The 19422-nt window shown below is 52.6% G+C and overlaps 1 protein-coding gene across 2 annotated transcripts in view; it reads left to right on the top strand.

Moving 5' to 3' along the window:
- The window catches only part of MRPS23 (mitochondrial ribosomal protein S23), a 144728-nt gene extending 126303 nt beyond the window's left edge, over positions 1-18425 (top strand). For both annotated transcript variants that reach the window (XM_056127286.1, XM_056127287.1), the window contains exons 2-6: positions 9578-9625; positions 10351-10521; positions 15281-15358; positions 15764-15890; positions 18030-18425. In XM_056127286.1, coding sequence (XP_055983261.1) covers positions 9582-9625; positions 10351-10521; positions 15281-15358; positions 15764-15890; positions 18030-18176 — 567 coding nt within the window. In that variant the 5' untranslated portion in view covers positions 9578-9581 and the 3' untranslated portion in view covers positions 18177-18425. The remainder of the gene's footprint in view (positions 1-9577; positions 9626-10350; positions 10522-15280; positions 15359-15763; positions 15891-18029) is intronic.
- Positions 18426-19422: the final 997 nt, after the last annotated feature.

The raw sequence follows: 19422 nt of genomic DNA on the forward strand, positions 1-19422 counted from the left end.
GTTCCTGTGCTCCTCCACCTGCTCCTCCTCCACCTGCTTCTGCTCCTTTTCCTCCACCTGCTCCTCCTCCCCCACCTGCTCCTCCACCTGCTCCTCCTCCTCCTCCTCCACCTGCTCCTCCTCCTCCACCTGCTCCTGCACCTGCTCCTCTACCTGCTCCTCCTGCTCTTCCTCCCCGTCCTCCCCCACCTGCTCTTCCACCTACTCCTCCTCCTCCACCTGCTCCTCCTCCTCCACCTGCTCCTCCTGCTGTTTCTCCTCTTCCTCCTCCTGCTCCTCCTGCTGTTGCTCCTCCTCGTGCTCCTTCTCTTGGTGCTCCTCCTCCTCCTGTGCTCCTCCACCTGCTCCTCCTGTTCCTGTGCTCCTCCACCTGCTCCTCCTCCACCTGCTTCTGCTCCTTGTCCTCCACCTGCTCCTCCTCCCCCACCTGCTTCTCCACCTGCTCCTCCTCCTCCTCCTCCACCTGCTCCTCCTCCCCGTCCTCCCCCACCTGCTCTTCCACCTGCTCCTCCTCCTCCACCTGCTCCTCCAGCTGTTCCTCCTCCTGCTCCTCCTGCTCCTCCTGTTCCTCCCCCTTCTCCTCTCCCTGGAGCCCTGGATTCCTGCTGGGACCCCCTGTCTCAAGCCTCTTCCTGTGCTCCATTCCCCACCTTGTAAATGCAGTGGCCACCAAACACCTGGGGGCTCACCCTCCACCCTCCCCTCCATGCCTGTGGGAGCTGACACCTGCCGCCCTGCTGGTGACCTCCTGACCTGAGGGCTTTGCTCCCCATGTCCCCTTCCTGATTACCTGGAGAAGTCAGCCGCTCCGCTGATAGACTAAGGCCACACCAGCTGGACAACCACAGCCAGTGGTTAGGACAGCCCCAGCGGTCACCTCCCTAAATAAACAGCTTCTGGAATAACGGGCATGGGTGGGTGGAGGCCTTGCAGATGAGCTCTCAGGCTGGGATCTTCCTGTTCAGGTAGCTCAGCTTCCCCTCCCACCCTCCCCGGCCAGCTCAGCAACTCCCCTCCGGCGCCAGGGAACTCACCCAGCGAGCCAGCAAGCCACTGCCATTGGCCCGGGGGCAGCTCTCCAGGTGAAAGTTCTCCTGCAACCTGCTTCATCGCCAGGAACCTCCAGGTGTTCCCGCCCACACCGTGTCTGGGCTCACTCAGGGCAACAGTCAGAGCCTCTGCTCTGCCCACGTCCATCTTCCAGCCCAGCGACCTGACTGCCCTGGACAGCATCTCCCCTCCTCCAGCCCAACTGAGAGAGGGTCCCCTGCTGGGCTCTGACCACCCCAGCCACACCTCGGTGCCTGTGAAACTGCTTACCTGACAACTGCAACTGATGAGACATGGGACAGCAGCTCAAACAGGCCACCGAGCCACCGTGCTGTCCTCTGACCAGGCGCCTCACCTGTGCTGGCCCAGTACCGTCCCTGGGGTGCAGCCCAGCTCTGGGGAGCCTTAATAATACCAGGCCGCTGCCCCTCCCCATACTCGAGTCAGACACAGCCAGGCTCACGCAGACACACCCTGCAGTTTCTAAAGGCCAGGAACAGGGTACCCATCAGCCTCCAGCCCTCACACTCAAAAGCATGTCTTGAGGGCAAGAGCAATAGTACAGCCGGTAGGGCGCTTGCCTTGCACGTGGCCAACCTGGGTTGGATTGCCAGCATCCCACGTGGTCCCCTGAGCCTGCCAGGAGTGATTCTTGAGTACAGAACCAGGAGTAACCCCTGAGCACTGCCAAGTGTAGCCCAAAATATACACCCCGAAAAATGTCTTGAGTAGCTGAAAAAAAAAAAAAGGACTGATGATCCACTAATCCCCCTATCCCCAACCTCCCCCTCAACACTCCCCCTTCCCCCTGCCCCCCTCCCCCACTAACAAGTCTGTCCTGGAAAAGCTACTCAAGTCATCTGAGTTCACAATGCAGTATTAGGACAGTGTGTGGTGGTGCGGGTTTCACATTAGTCCGACTATCCTCAAATCTGGACATGTAATGAGATTTAGAGATGACCGCTGGACTAGAGCCATTACCGACTGGATTCCACGGGACGTCAAAAGATCGCGCGGCCGCCCACCGACGAGATGGTCAGACTTCTTCGTCGAGACCCTGAACGATTGGTTTGAGGCTCTTCGTGTTCCTAGAACAAGCAGATGTCATTGGGCTACACTAGCACGTGACAGGCACGAATGGAGACGTTACTTGTGCCCGCTCGAGCAAATTGAGGAGTAACAGGATGTCAAGTGATCAAGTGATTCTCAAATCTGAATTCGCCTGGGATCCAGAACCTCGGCCTTGAGCCATGTAGTAAGAGACGGCAGAAGCCCCGCACCCATGCTCACCCGTGACAGCCACACCTCCACAGCCACACACTCAGGGTCTGCACTGTGGGCCTGTGGTACCGGGACCCTCAGGGAGCTTGTTAGAAACGCAGAACCTGAGGCCTGAGAGATGGTGCAGGGTTCAAGGCACTGGCTTGCCTTGCATGTGGCTGACCCCGTTTGATCCTCTGCACTGCATGTGGTCCTCTGAGGACCACCAGGAGCAATGTCCAAGCACTGCTGGACATGATCCAAAAAACAAAGGGGCTGGAGAGAGGGTACAGCGGCTAAGGGGCTTGCCTTGCATGCAGCTGACCTGGCTTTGATCCCTAGTACTTTGTAGAGTCCCCCAAGCTCTGCCAGGAGGGATCTTGGAGCACAGAGCCAGGAGTAAGCCCTGAGCACCACTGGATGTGAACCCCCCCCCACCCCAAACAAAAGCTAAAACAACAAGTGAATGAATGCTAAAATGTAGAACCTCTGGCTCAGAATTTCCGATCTGAGGATCCCTGAGGTACAGGTCAAACTTGGGGTGACATGGATGCACATTCAGGCTTGAACACCTGCCTCCGCTGGCTCTCACGTTTGCTGGACTCCGGGCTCCTTCCTGGTGCCCTGGTCCTCTTCCCGGACATGCTGGTTAATGGGGGCTCAGTTTGAGCCTAGAGTCAGAGACAAAAGCTCCTCAGGGCTTTTGCAGGCAGCAGAGTCCTGCAGAAGGGCCTGTCTGTGGAGGCGGGGCTGAAGCACCCACTGGGAAGAGAAGGTAGAGAATTACCAGACCCATGGGAACCAGGAGACGCAGCCCAGTTAGCCCCATCTCATTATCCCATAGACAGGTTGTGGAGGACCCTGGGTGAGGGGGTAGGGACTGTGCACCTCAGCCGTCTCCCCTCATGCTCCATGCCCACCTGTAGGGCTGGCTCCTGGGCTTTCCGGAGTGGGGTTCAGCCACTGTCTCCCACTGTGTTTGCTTTGGCAATCTCCTGGGCTCAGCCGTGACTTGAGAAGCAAAGAAGCAAAAGAGCTGGCCTGGTTGTTACTGTTCTGGGGTCAGTTGGTTGCAGCCCACTCCATGAAGCACCTGTAGGGGGCTGAGGCCAGGAGGGATGCCTGAGGGAGAATTGGGAGAAGGCGGCAGGCAGGCAGCTTGGGGCCAGGATGGCCTCGCTGCTTACGGAGTGTCTGCCTGGCACTTGTCAGCGCTTGTTCTGCATTGCTGGACACAAATCCCTCAACTCTGACAGAAGTTATGTTTTTTTTTTTTTTATTCTTTTTGGGTCACACCCAGTGATACACAGGGGTTCCTCCTGGCTCATGCACTCAGGAATCACTCCTGGGATGCCGGGAATCGAACCCGGGTCGACCGCGTGCAAGGCAAACGCCCTACCCGCTGTGCTATCGCTCCAGCCCCATCTGACAGAAGTTATGACTCCCCATATCAGGGAACGGAGGCACAGAGATGTCAAGCTTCTTAGTCTAAAAGACCCTAGGTAGTGTAAATTTGAACCCAGGTAGCCAAATTTGAACCCAGGTAGCCAAACTGTAGAGCAGGAGCCTCTACACTAAGACAGACGTGGAGTATAGGCACTAACACCTAGAATCCAGCCTAGATGCAATTTGTGGAGCACAGAAAGGCCCCTTGTCCCCACGTAAAAACAGCTCCGTGGTGGTGCTGGGGTCTGCATGGCCCAGAACTCACCTATTAGCAGGACCTGCTTTTAAAAACAACCCCTTGGCATTTGCGTTACTGCCAAAATTGCTTTTCAGAGAGAAACACATGACTCCTTTGCCCATTATCACAGCATAGATTAATTTGTTGGATTAGCTGCCTGGGCCAGCTGGAGGATGATTTGGAAATTTCTGGAGATGGGAGGGGTTGGGAAGGAGGGCTGAAGGGGCTGTGTAGATCTACTGCCACCTGGTGGTCATGCTGCGGAAGTGGCAGTCACTGGCCACTGAGATGTCAAACACCCATTTTCCCAGGGTGATATTTTGTAAGATTTGCAAAACAAAGAAATTTTTTTAGACTCCACAAAACCAGCATCATCATTTTGTCTAGAGTTGAGTGAGAATTCCTTATCAGAAGAAGAGACTTGTTTCAGGACCTCTGACCAAGAACTGAAGCTTGGTACAAGTTCAGCAGAAGCCTTCCCTGTCTCGACCTTCCCACAGCCTATCTGAGAGGTGGGAGCCACCCACCCAGCTTCCCCAGAGCTGGATATGGAACTTCCTCAAGTAGAAACTTTTCACACAAAAACAGGCAGCCTGTCCAAACTCAGGCCCCTCCGCAGATATACAGCACTGCTGTTAACCTGCAGGCTGACAAAAATGCAGTGAGGCCAGGGCTGGGGGCAGACCTCACGGGAGAACACGTGCCAGGCATGATTGAGGCCTGGCACCCCCCCCCCACGTGTCCCCTGTTGAATAAACAAAACAAACAGCTCCAAGCCTCCCCCAAGACTGATGAGTTGGAATCTGCATTTTCCAAGATTCTCCAATTCACTGTCACTATCACTGTCCTCCCGTTGTTCATCAATTTGCTTGAGCGGGCCCAGTAACGTCTCCATTGGAGACTTTGTTGTTACTGTGTCTGGCATATCGAATACATCACGGGGAGCTTGCCAGGCTCTGCTGTGCGGGCGAGATACTCTCGGTAGCTTGCCGGGCTCTCCGAGAGGGGCGGAGGAATCGAACTCGGGTCGGCCATGTTGGCTGCGTGCAAAGCAGATGCCCTACCCGCTGTGCTATGGCTCCAGCCCATGTAATTCAGGTTCACATTTAAGGATCCAGGGGCTCTGCCTTTCCCCAAAGAGGGACCCACACTGCCTCTGAAATCTCTGCTTTAATAGGGGTCTCTATAGGAGCCAAAGCGATAGTGCAGTAGGTAGGGTGCTTGCCTTGCATGCGGCTGACTGGGGTTCAATCCTTGGCATTCCATATATGGTCCTCCCAAGCCCTGTCAGGAGCGCAGAGCCAAGAATAAGCCCTGAGCACCACCAGGTGTGGCAAAAAAAAAAAAAAAATAGATGCTTGCTTCTGCCAGGGCCTTTGCCCAGTGATTCCAATTGGCCTGTAATTTCATAAGAAAAGGCTCAGCCTGGTCTGGTTTCCTTGGAGACAAATGCAGCCACAGGGAGACAGACCTCCAGGGCAGGTGCAAACACAACAGGCTTTACTTTTCTCTGCCCCAACTGAATTCTCCTTGGGGCAAGGCTGTCAATTGCCAAGGAAATGAATGGGCAACCCTAGGAAACTGCCTTGCAAATTGTTAGGTTTGATTAAATTGTAGGACATTAGTTATCTGCATCACTCGTATTTATTGAGCAGTTACCAGGCACCAGGCCCTGGTTTTTAAGCCCCCCCAGGTGCTAACTCTTCATCTCCTTGCAGGGGTATTCGGTGACTGCTACGTCATTTGTCCACTTTGCAGATGACTAAACCGAGGCCCGAGGCCCAGCTGTGAGCGAGAGACAGGGCATCCATAACAGGAAACCCCTGAGTGATGGAAGAGGGAGAAGGACCTTCTCCCCCACCTGCAGCTTCCTTTCTCTTGGCATGTCTGGGAAAGCTGGGTGTGTGCACAGCTGGCCGAGGTGGGCTCTGATCTATCACTGCGGCTTCACTTTATTTTTCTTGCTCTGATTCCCTCAAAAAAATGCTAAGGGCCAGCTGGGGACCAAACACCAGGCTTGGTGTGGGGAGGCAGAGATAAGTCTCAGTTCCTGCCCTCAAAGAAGCCAGGTCAGGCCACTCAGACAAGGAAACAGAGTCATAAAGCCGGGTGAGATAAGAAGAGGAGGGAGCGGCTGGCTTCATGTGCTGAGAGTGTGCAGGGCTGAGGCAGCACAGGGCGGGCCTGGGGAGTGGCTGGTTGGGCCTCTTTGAGCTTCTCCTTGTTCCTCACCCTCCTGGCCCTTTGTGCCGCATCCAGTGTTGTTTTCCGCCTGTCTCTTGTGGTGGTGTGGAAAGTCCTCCTGGCAGTGCCGTGCGGTGCCAGGGACTGAACCCTCGTCTCTTGCGTGGAAGGCGTGTGCTCCAGCCATGCGAGTCATCTCGCAGGCCCTGCTTTCTGCTTTACACTGTCTGTTTGGTTTTGGACCTCACCCAGCTGTGCTCAGGGCTTACTCCTGGCTCTGTGACTCAGGGATCATTTTTTTGCTGTGCTTGGGGGACCATCTGTGATGTCGAGGATCAAACTGGAGTCAGCTGCATGCAAGGGGAGCGCCTTCATCCCTGTAATATCTCTCTGGCCCCCTGCTTTCTTCTTAAAAAAAAAAAGTCAGAATGATAGTGCAGTGGGTAAGGTGTTTGCCTTACACACAGGGAACCCGGGTTTGATCTTCTGCATTATATTATGGTCCCCTGAGCACAGAGACAGATGTCCCGAGCGCCACTGGGTGTGGCCCCCAAACCACACCAATGGAAAGTGAGTTGCTCCCTGACGCTGACCCTCTGCCACAGTCCTGGCAGCGACTGTTCCATGGGCTGCAGTGGTTCTCACGCCCCAAAACTGCTCCACCGTGGAGCTATTCTTCATTTTGCCCGATGAAGCCTCAAGCACACGTGGAAGCTGGACCCTGTTTGCAAAGTCGCAGGTAAAGTATGGGGAAGCCATGAGGGGTGGCCTGGACCCCACGGCTAGTCACACAGGGGCCCAGTTTGCTGTTCCTGGACCTGAGCAGACTAAGGTGGGTGGTTAGGGAGGGGGACCTGTGACACGAGGAAGAGGACAGCTGCCCCATGCCACTGACACTTGTTTCTCTCTCCTCTCCTTGGCCAGAGAACCCCCGGGGCTGTGGATTCCCAAGGGTCAATGGAAACTTTCCAGCCCTGACACTTACTAGTCAGACTGGCTGGATGGTATCCCACCCAAAGGCATGGGCTGAAGCCCTAACCCCCAGTAACTGGCCGTATGGTTTGGGAATAGTCTGTCAAGAGGTCAATCCGGGAGGAGCAGGCCAGCAGGCTGGGTCTGAGAGGAATCTGACTTGTGTCTTCAGCAAAGGGAAGCCCAAAGGGAGTCCTCCCACCCCACGCTTTGTGAGAGGGAGAGGGGGGAGTTTAGGCATTGCTTGAGGTGACATGAGTGTCAGTGCCTTATGGACCGTGCAGGGGGACAAAGGCCGGGCCGGGTCTGGAATGGAAAACGTGGTCTCTACAGTCCCTCAGCTCCATCTCCTGCTCTGTGGGACTGTGTCATCTGGGGTGTCATCAGCCATCAGGGGACTAAACATTCCCGTGCTCCCGTGGGCAAGCACCGCCCCAAAGCTTGTCTGGTATGCCCACGCCTGCTCCAGCAGCTTCTGTTCCCGACCCCACTGACCGCAGTCTCAGAGGGTGGTCTGCTCAGTCTTGCTGCCCTACTCTTGGTCGCTGTCACATTAAATACATTGAAAAGGAAAACTCAAGACTCAGAGGAGACAAGCAAGCACTACAGAGACACTGCTTGCCTGGCCACTCCTGCCTGGTGGGGCGTTTGGGGTCCTGGCTCTGGGGGGGGGGGGGTTTGGGGACAAGCCCTTCTTTAAAAGCTGCTGATGGGAGGGGGGGCTTGGGAGACAGGCTGGAGTGGGAGTGAGGAAGTGCTCTGTGGTCTGGGCTGGCAGCAGTTCTGACTTGGACAGAATTAGAAACTTGTTAGTAGGCCTGGGAAGGCGATATTTAACTTGGGGAAGGGGGTTTGTTTGCTCTCTTCATAGGTTTGCTACAATAGCGTGGGGAGACACCACTATACCTAGTCTAGCCTGAGCTCCCCTTGCATTTCTTTTTCTTTTTTGGGGGTGGGGTGGGGACACGCTGCTTTGGGGTTACCCCTGGAATTACTCCTGGCAGGGCTCCAGATGGGACTCTGGGGATCAAATCCCAGCCAGCTGCGAGCAAAACAAACTCCCTACTGGCCTGACCTCTCTGACCCTGCATTCCCCTTTCTTTCCTGTCCCAGAGTGTCGAGGAGGCAGAGGTACAGCAGCCCTGGACCTCCAAAGTCCGCCTTGTCCTCCTTGCACCAGCTTTAGGCAAGGTAAGGAGGCTGGGCTGGAAGCTGGCCGGCCCCAGGCTTATCAGAGAAGTTAGTTAACTCCCGGAGGCGGCGGCGGCTTCACTTTCTCTTACACAAAAGGAGGATAATCGGCACTTTGTGAGAGGTGTGTGGATTCAGGAGATAACCATTCCTGCTCACCTGCACGCACCTTCCTCCTCCCCAGCTCCTTAGAGCCCCCTCAGGGGAAAGGGCTGCTGGCTGCTGGGAACCAAGTTTGCAGGTGATTCTCCTGGACGTGTAAGTTCAAGCACGGACACAAACTCCTTACAAGTTTACTCTCTAGGTAAGCAATGCATTTCTGATCCATTGCAAACACTTGGATAGGATTCCATGGACCCTGTTAACGCACGTTCCCAGCATTCGGTCCCGCAGCGGAGTAATTCCTCCCCCTCCCGTTGCTGCAACCACGACCCTCGCCAGCCTCCTCCTGAAAGGGAGTTTGCTGCCGAGACGGGCAAGGGGCGATGCGGGAATTCAACGGCCCGGGCAATTGGTCCCCAGGTCCGGGGATGCGCCTGGCTCGCCTGCAGGGAGGCTGGGCCCCGCCATCCCCGCCTGCAACCAAACGAAACGCGGCAAGACAAAAGGCGGCTCAGGGCTTACTTCCCCCGGGTGTGGGTTTTGGGAGGGTTTTTCCCTCCTTTGCCCGGCGCGCGTTTGTTGGTCCCGGACACTTTCACTTGGGAAGCTGTAAGGGAGGCGGGGCCGGGCCGGGCAAACCACCTAGGCGCACGTGCAGCAGCCGGGAAGGCTGGGGGGCGACCCTGTCCCCGAGTCCGCGACTCCCCCCGGCCGCGCCTCCTCCCTCCCTACTACCCCCCAGTCCCGCGCTGCAGCCCGGCTCACACGCAGCGAGGCGCAGAGGCTCGAACCCGGGGCCGGCACGTGTGCACTGCAAACGCTTTTCCCCACCGGGCTAGCTCTCGAGCCCCGGAGTCGGCTTTGTCCGACCAGGAAAAGATGAAAAGCACAAAACCAAACCAAGCCACCCAAATGCTTTCCTCCCCCAAGCTCGGCCATTCACTGCCGCTGCCGCTCCCGGCCTCCTTCCCGCCCTTTCGGCTCCGCGATCGATTGCTCCCGCCTGCGCCGCAGTGCCCGTTCGGCCCATCCTCTGCTTCTGTCTGACCGTGCGGGCGCCGCGCGAGCGGGGCCACTTCCGCTTCCGGTCGCCGCCGCCGCCGCCGCCGCCGCCGCTGCCGCCGCCGCGCCGCCCGCCATGGCCGGGAGCCGGCTGGAAACGGTGGGCAGCATCTTCTCGCGGTACGTCCTCCGGTGCCTACCCCCGGCTGGGCGCGGACTGCGGCTCCGGCGCCGCGCCGGGGGGGACCTCGCCGGGCGAGGCCTTCCCGCGAGGGGGCGGGAATCAGGGGTCAGGGGTCAGGCCCTGAAGCGCTGGGGTCCGTGCATTTGCGTGTCATGCTCGGGACGGGCTAGTTTGCGCCTCGTTGCCCCCCAGTGCGGGGGGGGGGGGTACCTAGGGGGCGGAGAGGCGGTGGGCCTGCCTGCAGTGACCTTGATGGGAGGGGTTGCCTGGCAGGGGACGGCCCTGCAGCGCGCGAGGTGGTTTGCAGGTTTGCAACTGGAACCCCTTCACCTCGACCAGGGGGTGGAGACCACCGCAGCCCGCTCTCCTTCCAGCTCCCAGTTGGCATGCTCCACGTTCCCACCCGCGCCTAGCCTGGGTCTGCGCCTGGTTTCGTCTTTTTTTTAATCATATTATTGTTTTTTTAGCTTTTTTGGTCACAGCCGGCGATGTTCAGGGATTCCTCCAGGCTCTGCACTCAGGAATTACACCTGGCGTGGCTGGGTGGGGGAGGGGGGGTCTTATATGGGATGCCGGGGATCGAACCCGGGTCGGATGCATGGCAAGGCAAACGCCTACCCGCTGGACTCAGGGCGTGGGCCCTGATTTCGCGGTTTAGACTTATTGCCATAACTGACCCCTAACCCGTCTCGTTCTCCCCCCACCCCTCCCCTTCCTTCAGGACGCGGGACCTGATTCGCGCGGGCGTCTTGAAGGAGAAGCCCCTTTGGTTTGACATATACGAAGCCTTCCCCCCGCTGAGAGAGCCCGTCTTTCGCAGGCCCGCCCTGCGGTATGGCAAAGCCAAAGCTCAGGTTCCAGAAATCTTCTACCAGGAGGATCGGATCCGAGCGTGAGTGCCGGGCCCGGGAGTGTGCTGGGCAGGATAGAGACGGGTGGCAGCCCCGACCTTGCTCTCCAACGCTGATCATTTCCCTAGGGTGCATTCCTCCCTCACCCCCCTTTATAAGCGATTTATCATTGGCTTACAAATACTATGCAATGTCAGGGTTAATAGTTTAATAGCCCCTCTTTAGCCGCCAAGTCCCAGTGCCCTCCCACCATGCGGCAGATTTCTGGGTTGTTGTTTTGGGATTATTACATTGGGCTATGGTCAGGGCTTACTGCTGGTTCTGTACTCAGGGATCGAGGCCTGGTGGGTCTCTGGGGACCATATGAGATGCCAGAGGTCGAACCCTGGTTGACCACCTGCAAGGCAAATGGCCTATCTGCTGTAGTATTGCTCCAGCCCCCTGCAGCAGATTTCTGGAGTGAACCCAGCTGAGTGTCCAGTCACTGCCCAGGGCAGATTAGGAGTTGTCCAGGGAGAGATCACCCGGCTCTTACTCTTGGGTATTTGGGGGTTGGCCACATCCAGTGGTGCTTGAGGGCTACTCGCAGCCCTTTGAGCTATCTCTCTTCTCACAATGCCAATTTTTGTTTTGTTTCATTTTGATTTGGGGCCACAGCCTGGCAGTCCTCAGGGTTTACTCCTGGCTCTGCACTCAAGACCATGCTTGGAGACCAAATGGGGATGGAGATTGAACCTGGGTGGTACCAGGTGGTATGCGATCAAGACAAGCACCTTACCTGCTGTACTACCTTTCCAGCCCCCAAATACAACTTTTTTGATCTTCCTTTACTCTTCTTTTCCTCCCCCAAACATAAGAAGGTACTTTTGGGGGGTTTTATTTTGGGCCGCATATGGCTGTGTCAGGACTTAACTCCTGGCTCTGTGCTCAGGGATCACTTCTGACGGGGCTTGGGGAACCATGTATGGTGCTGGGGCCTGAACCTAGGTGGATTGCATGCAAGGCAAGTGCCCTAACTGCTGTCCAGCCCTAAGAAGGTTCTTTATTGGTTTCTCAGGTACATACTTTAAAATTTTCTACAAATCCCATTTGAAAAATTGGCATCAGGTAACAGCACCCCCTTTTTAAATTGAGTCATCAGTTACAAAGTTGTTCATGATTGGATTTCACCCATCTATTCAACCCTTCAGTGTACATTCCCACCACCACTGACCTGTTTCCCTCCCACCTCCTCTCCCCCTGCCCCCCCCCCCCCACTTCTCTCTCTCTTGCTCTCTCGCTCGCTTACTCTCTCTCTCACTCATGCCTTTTTTTTTTTTTTTGGCTTTTGCTTTTTGGGTCACACCCGGCAATGCACAGGGTTACTCCTGGCTCTGCACTCAGGAATTACTCCTGGCAGTGCTCAGGGGACCATATGGGATGCTGGGAATCAAACCCGGGTCAGCCACATGCAAGGCAGACACACTGTGCTATTGTTCTAGCCCCTCGCTTTTTCCCTTTGACAAACCTTTTCTTGACCACATTCTTAATTCTCTGATGGCAAAACAGAGAAACTGCTGAGTTGTATTGTTCTCCTCCCTCCACTCCATGTTGTGCCCTGTGCTTAGGAATCTATTCATTGCTGGGGATCAAACCCAGGGGGCTCCCTAATGCCTAGCACGTGCATTTTGGGGATCTTTTTGATCACTCGGGTTAGTGTCTCCCCCTCTTGGTACCCCTACTATTCTTGGTGCCCTTCTCAGGGCCTTAGCTAGCAGTTAATAGCCTCAAACGCCTGGACTTTAGTAATAAAACAATTTTTTGGTGGCCACAGGACCACTGTGTCTAAGGTCAGGTGGAGCTTTGGCAGACCATATATGGTGCCCAGGATTTGAGCCAGGATTGGGCTGCTTGCAAGGCAAGTGCCTTAACCCCTGTACTGTCTCTCTGGCCCATCAATAAGAAACGTTTTGGGGGGACCATACCCTAATGAGTACTCAGGGACTGTGCCCAGGATGATTATCAGGGCATGCTCCCAGCAGCGGGTGTTCAGGTGACCATGGGGTGCCAGGAATGGATTCTGGGGTCTCTGCAGGCAGAGTATGCACTGCCAGCTCTTTGAGCTGCCTTCTTGCTAACAGACTTTTCAAAACAGTCTTGATCGTTGCAGTGCCATAAGATGGGGGGGAGAGCAGCTTCATGGGACTGTGCAGTGCGCTGGGTCTCCGGGAACCCTCTTCCTCATAGTTCTCACAGTGACTTTGTGTATGAGTGAAACCCTCTGGCCATTGTGTTGCTCTCCCTAACAACTTCACTACCTGTAATCATCTCTGGTTTCATCCTTTCTGTTGCAGAAGGCACAGTTGTGCTTTTCAATACTGACTGAATAGATTCCTGCTACTTTGCCAATTGATCGGTCAGTAGCTGATGGGCGTGGGGCTGAGGCCCTGTTTCGGGTGCTGTGAAGACTGTGGCTATAAATGCGGGTGCAGCGAATCTTCCTAGGGAATGTGCCCATTACTGTCACAACAACACCGAGGAGGGGACTGACAGGTCACGGGTGTGTGTGTGTTTGAGAGAAACAGAGAGAGACCTGGCGTTGGCTCACACTCCACTCCCACCTTGATTGTCTAAGTCATCTTCATACCGTTTTTTCCTAGCCGCTGCCCTACTTTGCATTCCCACCAACAGTGTGTGAGTTCCCTTTGCTTCATGCCCTTGTTCTCTTTGCATTGTTTTGATCTGGGCCCTTTTGGTAGGTGTGAGATGTGCTTTATCTTGCATTTCTCTAAGACTCAGATCATTTTTTTCAAATATCTGTGAGGCAGTCTGTAGGTGGTCTTTGGAGAGGTGTCTGTTTAATTTTTTGCCCATTCCTCGATCTTATTGATGTTGGGTTGGGTGAGTTCTCTATGTATTTTGGATATCAACCCCTTGTCAGATGTAAGGTATACAAATAATATCTTTCCAGTGCATAGGTGATTTTTTTTGTATTTTTGAGCTAGTTTCTTTTGCTGTGTAAGGGCCTTTTAATTCAGTGGAGTTCCCTATTTTCACTCCTTGTCGTTTGAGAATAGCAAACTTTTTGTCTCTATGGTGGGTGTAGCACTGTCATTTCATCCTTGTGACCTTAGGAATGAGGCCAGTCAGTGACTTGCAAGCTGCCCATGGTCTCTTAATTTGTGTGTGTGTGTGTGTGTGTGTGTGTGTGTGTGTGTGTTTGGTGTCTGTGTGTGGGGGGTGGATGTCTGGGCCACACTGGGCAGTGCTCAGGGCTTACTCCTGTCTCTTTGCTAGGAATCACTCCTGACAGGACTCGGGGGGCCTTATGGGTGTTGGGGATTAAACCTTTGTTGATTGCTTGCGAGGCAAGCTGTACTATTTCACCAGCCCTGAATTTTTTTTTTTTTTTTTTTTTTTTTTTTTTTTTTTTTTTGCGATACACAGGGGTTACTCCTGGCTCACGCGCTCAGGGGACCATATGGGATGCTGGGAATCGAACCTGAATTGAACCTGGGTTGGCCACATGCAAGGCAAACGCCCTACCCTCCGTGCTATCGCTCCAGCCCCTTAATTTGGGTTTTTGTGTGTGTGTGTGTTGGTTTGGTTTGGTTTTAGGGCTACATTTAGCTGTTCTCAGGGCTTACTCCTGACTCTGCTCAGGGATCACTCCTGGGTGGGGCTTGGGAGTTGAAACTAGGTGGGCCACAGGTGAGGTAGGCACCTGCCTGCTGTATTACATCTTTCCCGCCCCATAGGCATCGTTCTTTTTTTTTTTTTAATTATCATTGATTAATCGTGAATTACAAAGTTAGGTAAATATTCATGATTGAATTTTAGTTGTACAGTATTCCAACACTAATGCCTTTACCGGTATCCACTGCCCCTCCTGCCCCCTATGTTGTTCTTTCACCATTGATAAAGTATCGCTTCCTCCAATCCCCCACCCCCAGCCCTGTCCAAGCTTCCTGCTGAAGACGAGTTCTCATGCTCTGTTTCTCCTGCCTTTGGGCCTTTGATATTCCCCACGAAGTCTCTTTATCCCACATCTGAGAGATCATTTTGAGTCTGTCCCTCTCCTTCTGACTGATTTCACTCAGCGTGATACTCTCCAGATTCATCTGCAGAGCAGCAAATTGCAGGACTTCTTACGGCTGAGTTGCATTTCATTGTGTACAGATACCATATAGCTGTCATCTGTCATTCTTCATTATTCTTTTTTTTGGGGGGGTGGAAGGATTGGGCCATACCTGGCGGTGCTCAGGCCTCACTCAGGGCCCTGCTCTCAGGAGATACTCCTGGTGGGCTCAGGGACCATTTTTTTTTCCCTTAAATTTTTATTAAACACCATGAGGTACAGTTGTAGACTTACAAATTTTTGTGCTTGGGTTTCAGTTATACAATAATCAAATACCCATCCCTCCACAAGTGCCCATTCTTCACCACCAATGATCCCAGTAGCCCTCCAACCCCCCATCCCCCCCATCCCACCCTACCTCTGTGGCAGGGCATTCCCTTTTGTTATCTCTCTCCTTTTGAGTGCTGTGGTTTGCAAAAGAGGCATTGAGTAGCAATCATGTTCTGTCTATAGTCTACTCTCATCACACATCTCCCATCCTGAGAGGAACCTCCCAACACTCAGGGACCATTTTGGGTGCCGGGGATTGAACCCGGGTAGGCTATGTGCAAGGCAAATGTGCAAGAGCCCTGCTATACTATTGCTCTGCCCCCCCCCCCCCCCCCATACCTCATTATTCTTTACTTCATTCTTAGCCATGAACAGTAAGTAGTGACTGATACTATGGTGGTTGTATTTTCTAGGAAATTTTACTCAACCTATGGATCTGGTCAAAAAGCTCTTGATATGTTTAATCCAAATTTCAAGTCTTTGTGCCAACGGTAAGCAATTTTGCAAGTCCTAAGTTAATTAAAAAAAATTTTTTTTCCCCTTAGGTATTTAATCATCAGTTTCAGATTTCATTGAATTCCATTTGAGTAGAGAGATGTTTTTGCAGAAAGATTGTGGGGGGGTGGGGGTTGGAGTGGGGGGTTTGAACCACACCCAGCAGTGCTCAGGGGCTGCTCCTGCCTGCTCAAGGATCACTCCCGGCAGCAGTGGTGGGAACATATGCAGTGCCTGGTACTGGACCAGCGTCGGTCACATGGAAGGCAGATGCCTTAGCCCCTGTCCTGTGTCTGGCCCTCTGTAGGAAGATTTGTTAAGGAATTGTTTAGAGCTAAGCAGCAGGAGGTCTGGCTAACCCTGGATATACACACCTAAGATGTGACTGCTTGGAATTCCAGGTTTGTAGAGAAGTACACTGAGCTGCAGAAACTTGGAGAAACAGACGAGGAGCAGTTGTTTGTGGAAACAGGGAAAGCTTTGCTGGCAGAAGGTGTCATTTTGAGACGAGTCGGAGAAGCAAGGCTGGTGAGTATTTTGTTATTAAAGTGGTTGTTGGATGAATTGTTTGTCAGAAGTTAGAGAAAGGCTTGCTTCCCCCTCCTTGGTGCATGTTCCTGAACTTCAGGCTGATACTCTGAGATATGCTGGATTTTATAGCAATGACTGCTACTCAGAACAAGGAAGCTACCATTTGGGCTTTTGAAATTATGTTTCTGAGCCTCTCTACAGTTCAGTAGTAGGGCATTTTTGAATATGGCCAACCTGGGTTTGATCCCCGGCATCCTACATTGTTCCCTCAAGGATTACCAGGAATAATTCCTGAGTGCAGAACTAGGAGTAACCCCTGAGTATCACTGGGTGTGACCCCAAAACAAAACCAAAGAAACTAAAAATTGTGGTTCTTCTATAGAGATTTTAGTCTTTTTTTTTTTTTTTATCTAGATAGGGCATTTGTCTTGCACACAGAATTTTTTTTCTCAATCATAAAATCAAAAGTTTTATTACGTTGGGGCCGGAGTGTTTGCCTTGCATGCAGCCAACCCAGGTTTGATCCTTGGCATACCATACAATCCTCCAAGCACTGCCAGAAGTGATTCCTGAGTGCAGAGCCAGGAGTAACTCCCATGTGTGGCCCAAAAGCCTCCCCTAAGAAAAGTTTTTTAAGTTTATTTTTTCATTTTATTTAAATACTGTGGTTTACAAAGTTGTTTATAAAGGTAAAGGTAAAGGCCCTCCCGTTGATCGTCGATTTGCTCGAGCGGGCCCAGTAACGTCTCCATTGGAGACTTTGTTGTTACTGTGTTTGGCATATCGAATACTCTCGGTAGCTTGCCGGGCTCTCCGAGAGGGTCGGAGGAATTGAACCTGGGTCGGCCATGTTGGCCGCTTGTAAGGCGAACGCCCTACCGCTGTGCTATCGCTCCAGCACAAAGTTGTTTATAACACAGGTTTTTCTGTTCTTTGTTCTTTGGGCCATACCTGGCAGTGCTCAGGGGGTACTTATGATTGTGTGCTCAAGGATCACTCCTGCTGGGCATGTTGTCCAAATCGGCTACATGCAAGGCAAACGCCCTACCCACTGTACTATCACTCTGGCCCCATAATACAGCTGTTATGGGCATTTAGTGTTCTAACATAAATCCCACCACCAGTGTTCCAACACAATTCCCTCCACCATTGTCCAGCCCACTCACCTTAGCAGACACAAAATAGTTTCGCAACTAAATAGCTAATGGAATTATTAAAAAATAGTTTTTTTTTTCTTGATGGGTCACACCTGCAAAGCACAGGGGTTTACTCCTGGCTCTGCACTCAGGAATTACTCCTGGCAGTGCTTGGGGGACCATATAGGATGCTGGGAATCAAACCCGGGTCAGTTGCGTGCAAGGCAAACGCCCTACCCACTGTGCTATCGCTCGAGCCCCTAAAAAATATTTCAGTGAAAGAAAATTTGTGAAAACTTACATCTCACCACGAGGTCATTGAATCCTTATCTGAGGGTCACTCAGCTGTTGCTAGCTGAGCCTTCTGTGTTACTGTTTCTGTTTACTGAGCTCAGTGGGCTTCTGTGCTCCTTTCCCATCTGATTTTCTGTGCTCCTATGGGGCTGTCAGTAATGTGGAGTTGGGAGGCTCCAGGAACTCCAGGATCTTCAGACCTGGGCTGATGAGTTTACATGGTGGTGGTTGTGGGATGTGGATGTCAGGAAGCTTCCTGCCCCCTACTCGAGAAGACCCCAGAGGTCTCAGCCTGAAAACTGGTATATTGGAGTTTTTGTCAGTTTGGTGACTGCAGAAATTTGTTGAGAAGCAGCGGAGTTGGACCATTGGCCTGGTGGCAGCCGGGAAGTCGTGAGGAGCGGGGCTTCCACACAGCTGGGAATCAGCCTGCCCCCTCCTGAGTGTTCAGCCCGGAGACTGATGTACCTGTGAATTTTGGCGGCTTGGCTTACATCTTTTCAGAGATTTTGTCATGAATCTTGTCAAGCTGAGCCCTTGGATGAGTTTACATGGTGGCTGCTCTCAATCATAAAATATCTGAGTGATTAATACTACATTTTTGATGGTACTGGAATGTGTCTTGTCTTACTGGTTTTGGCCAGTAAATTGAGTGAAAACCCCGATATTTGCATGACGGATTTTTCTCTGATCTTCTATATTACAGGGAGGTGGTCGTGATTCCCGGAAGCAGGAACAGATAAGCGTTAAACCCCAGTCGGTGTCAGAACCAAACCAGCCTCTGACAGAAGAGCCACAGAAGCAGCAGCAACAGGCACCAGGAGAAGAGTCGAAAGGTTCTTCAGCTCCCTGAGGGACGCGGATACTGTGTATACCGATGTCCAAACTGTATTCGCTATGTGAATGTCGGACTATTTTTAACAGTTGGACTGTGTAAATGTTTCTTGCTCTCCAAGGCATTATGTTTGCCTTCTTGTAGTTCCTGTTTCTGGGGTGTCATAAAGCTCAGTATCATGGTGGAAAAGAAGCAGTTGTGTGAACTTTTATATTAGGATGGTATTAAATAAAGAATTCCCTAACTGCTAGAAAAGTAAATTTACTTTCATTTGGTAAATAACATGAGCAGACCTTACAGGGATTGTTTGAATGGGACTCATTCTAAGTAGGTTTGCTTCTCTGGTATGTTTCTCTCCTTCGGAACCGTTCGACTTTTCCTTGGACAAGCAGTGTATTTCCTTGCCAGGCGATTTTGCTTGCAAATCAACTTTGTTCTTTTTGCTACAAAATTCTGGATGTTCAACTTGAGAGACGCAGCTGATCCGTGCTTTGTGATAAGAATGCAGATCTAGGCTAGAGCGATAGTACAGATGTATGCGGCTGACCTGGATTCCATCCCCAGCATCTCGTAAAGTCCAACGAACGCACCAGAAATGCGTTCATTTTGTCATTTTGTCATTTTTTTCCTGAGTGTAGAGCCAGGAGTAACCCCTGAGCACCACTGGGTGTGACCCCAAAACCAAAAAAAAAGGAAAAGCAAAGCAAACTCATCAACTCATCTGTCGTTGACAGAAGCCAAAATGTTATTTACATATTTATTTTTGTGGAGCCGGGAATGGAACCCAGGGTGTCACAGACACACACAAACCAAGTGTACTTCGACTAAGCCACGTCCCCCCCTCCCTAAAATGTAATTTTAATCTCACAGATTCGAGTATGCTGGAGACAGTTAACAGCACGCACACATAGCAGGCTGTTGAGTAAAGATTTATTGAAGGAACAGTTCTATGCTGCTAACGACTGAATTAGGACGGCGTCTCCAGGTCGCTGGTTTTGTCAGTGGGGAGCCACTTCATTTCAAGGACGTCGCCACCAGCCTCCTGCCTTTCCGGTGGCAGGTGTGCTGACTTGTTATGCTTTCCTCATTTGCCTGCTTTTTACTGAAGAAAGGAAATAGTCCCCGGAGAATGAAGCCTTTGTGATCCAGCCAGTGGTTTTCAGCTACCAGTCATAAACAGCTTCAGAGATTGCTTACTTATTTGATTGGTTTTGGTTTTGGATTTGGGGGCCACATCCGGTAGTGCTTGGGGGTTACTTCACGC

The sequence above is a fragment of the Sorex fumeus genome, unplaced genomic scaffold (genome assembly GCF_029834395.1).
Source record: "Sorex fumeus unplaced genomic scaffold, SorFum_2.1 ptg000063l, whole genome shotgun sequence".
In the NCBI taxonomy this organism is placed as follows: Eukaryota; Metazoa; Chordata; class Mammalia; order Eulipotyphla; family Soricidae; genus Sorex; species Sorex fumeus.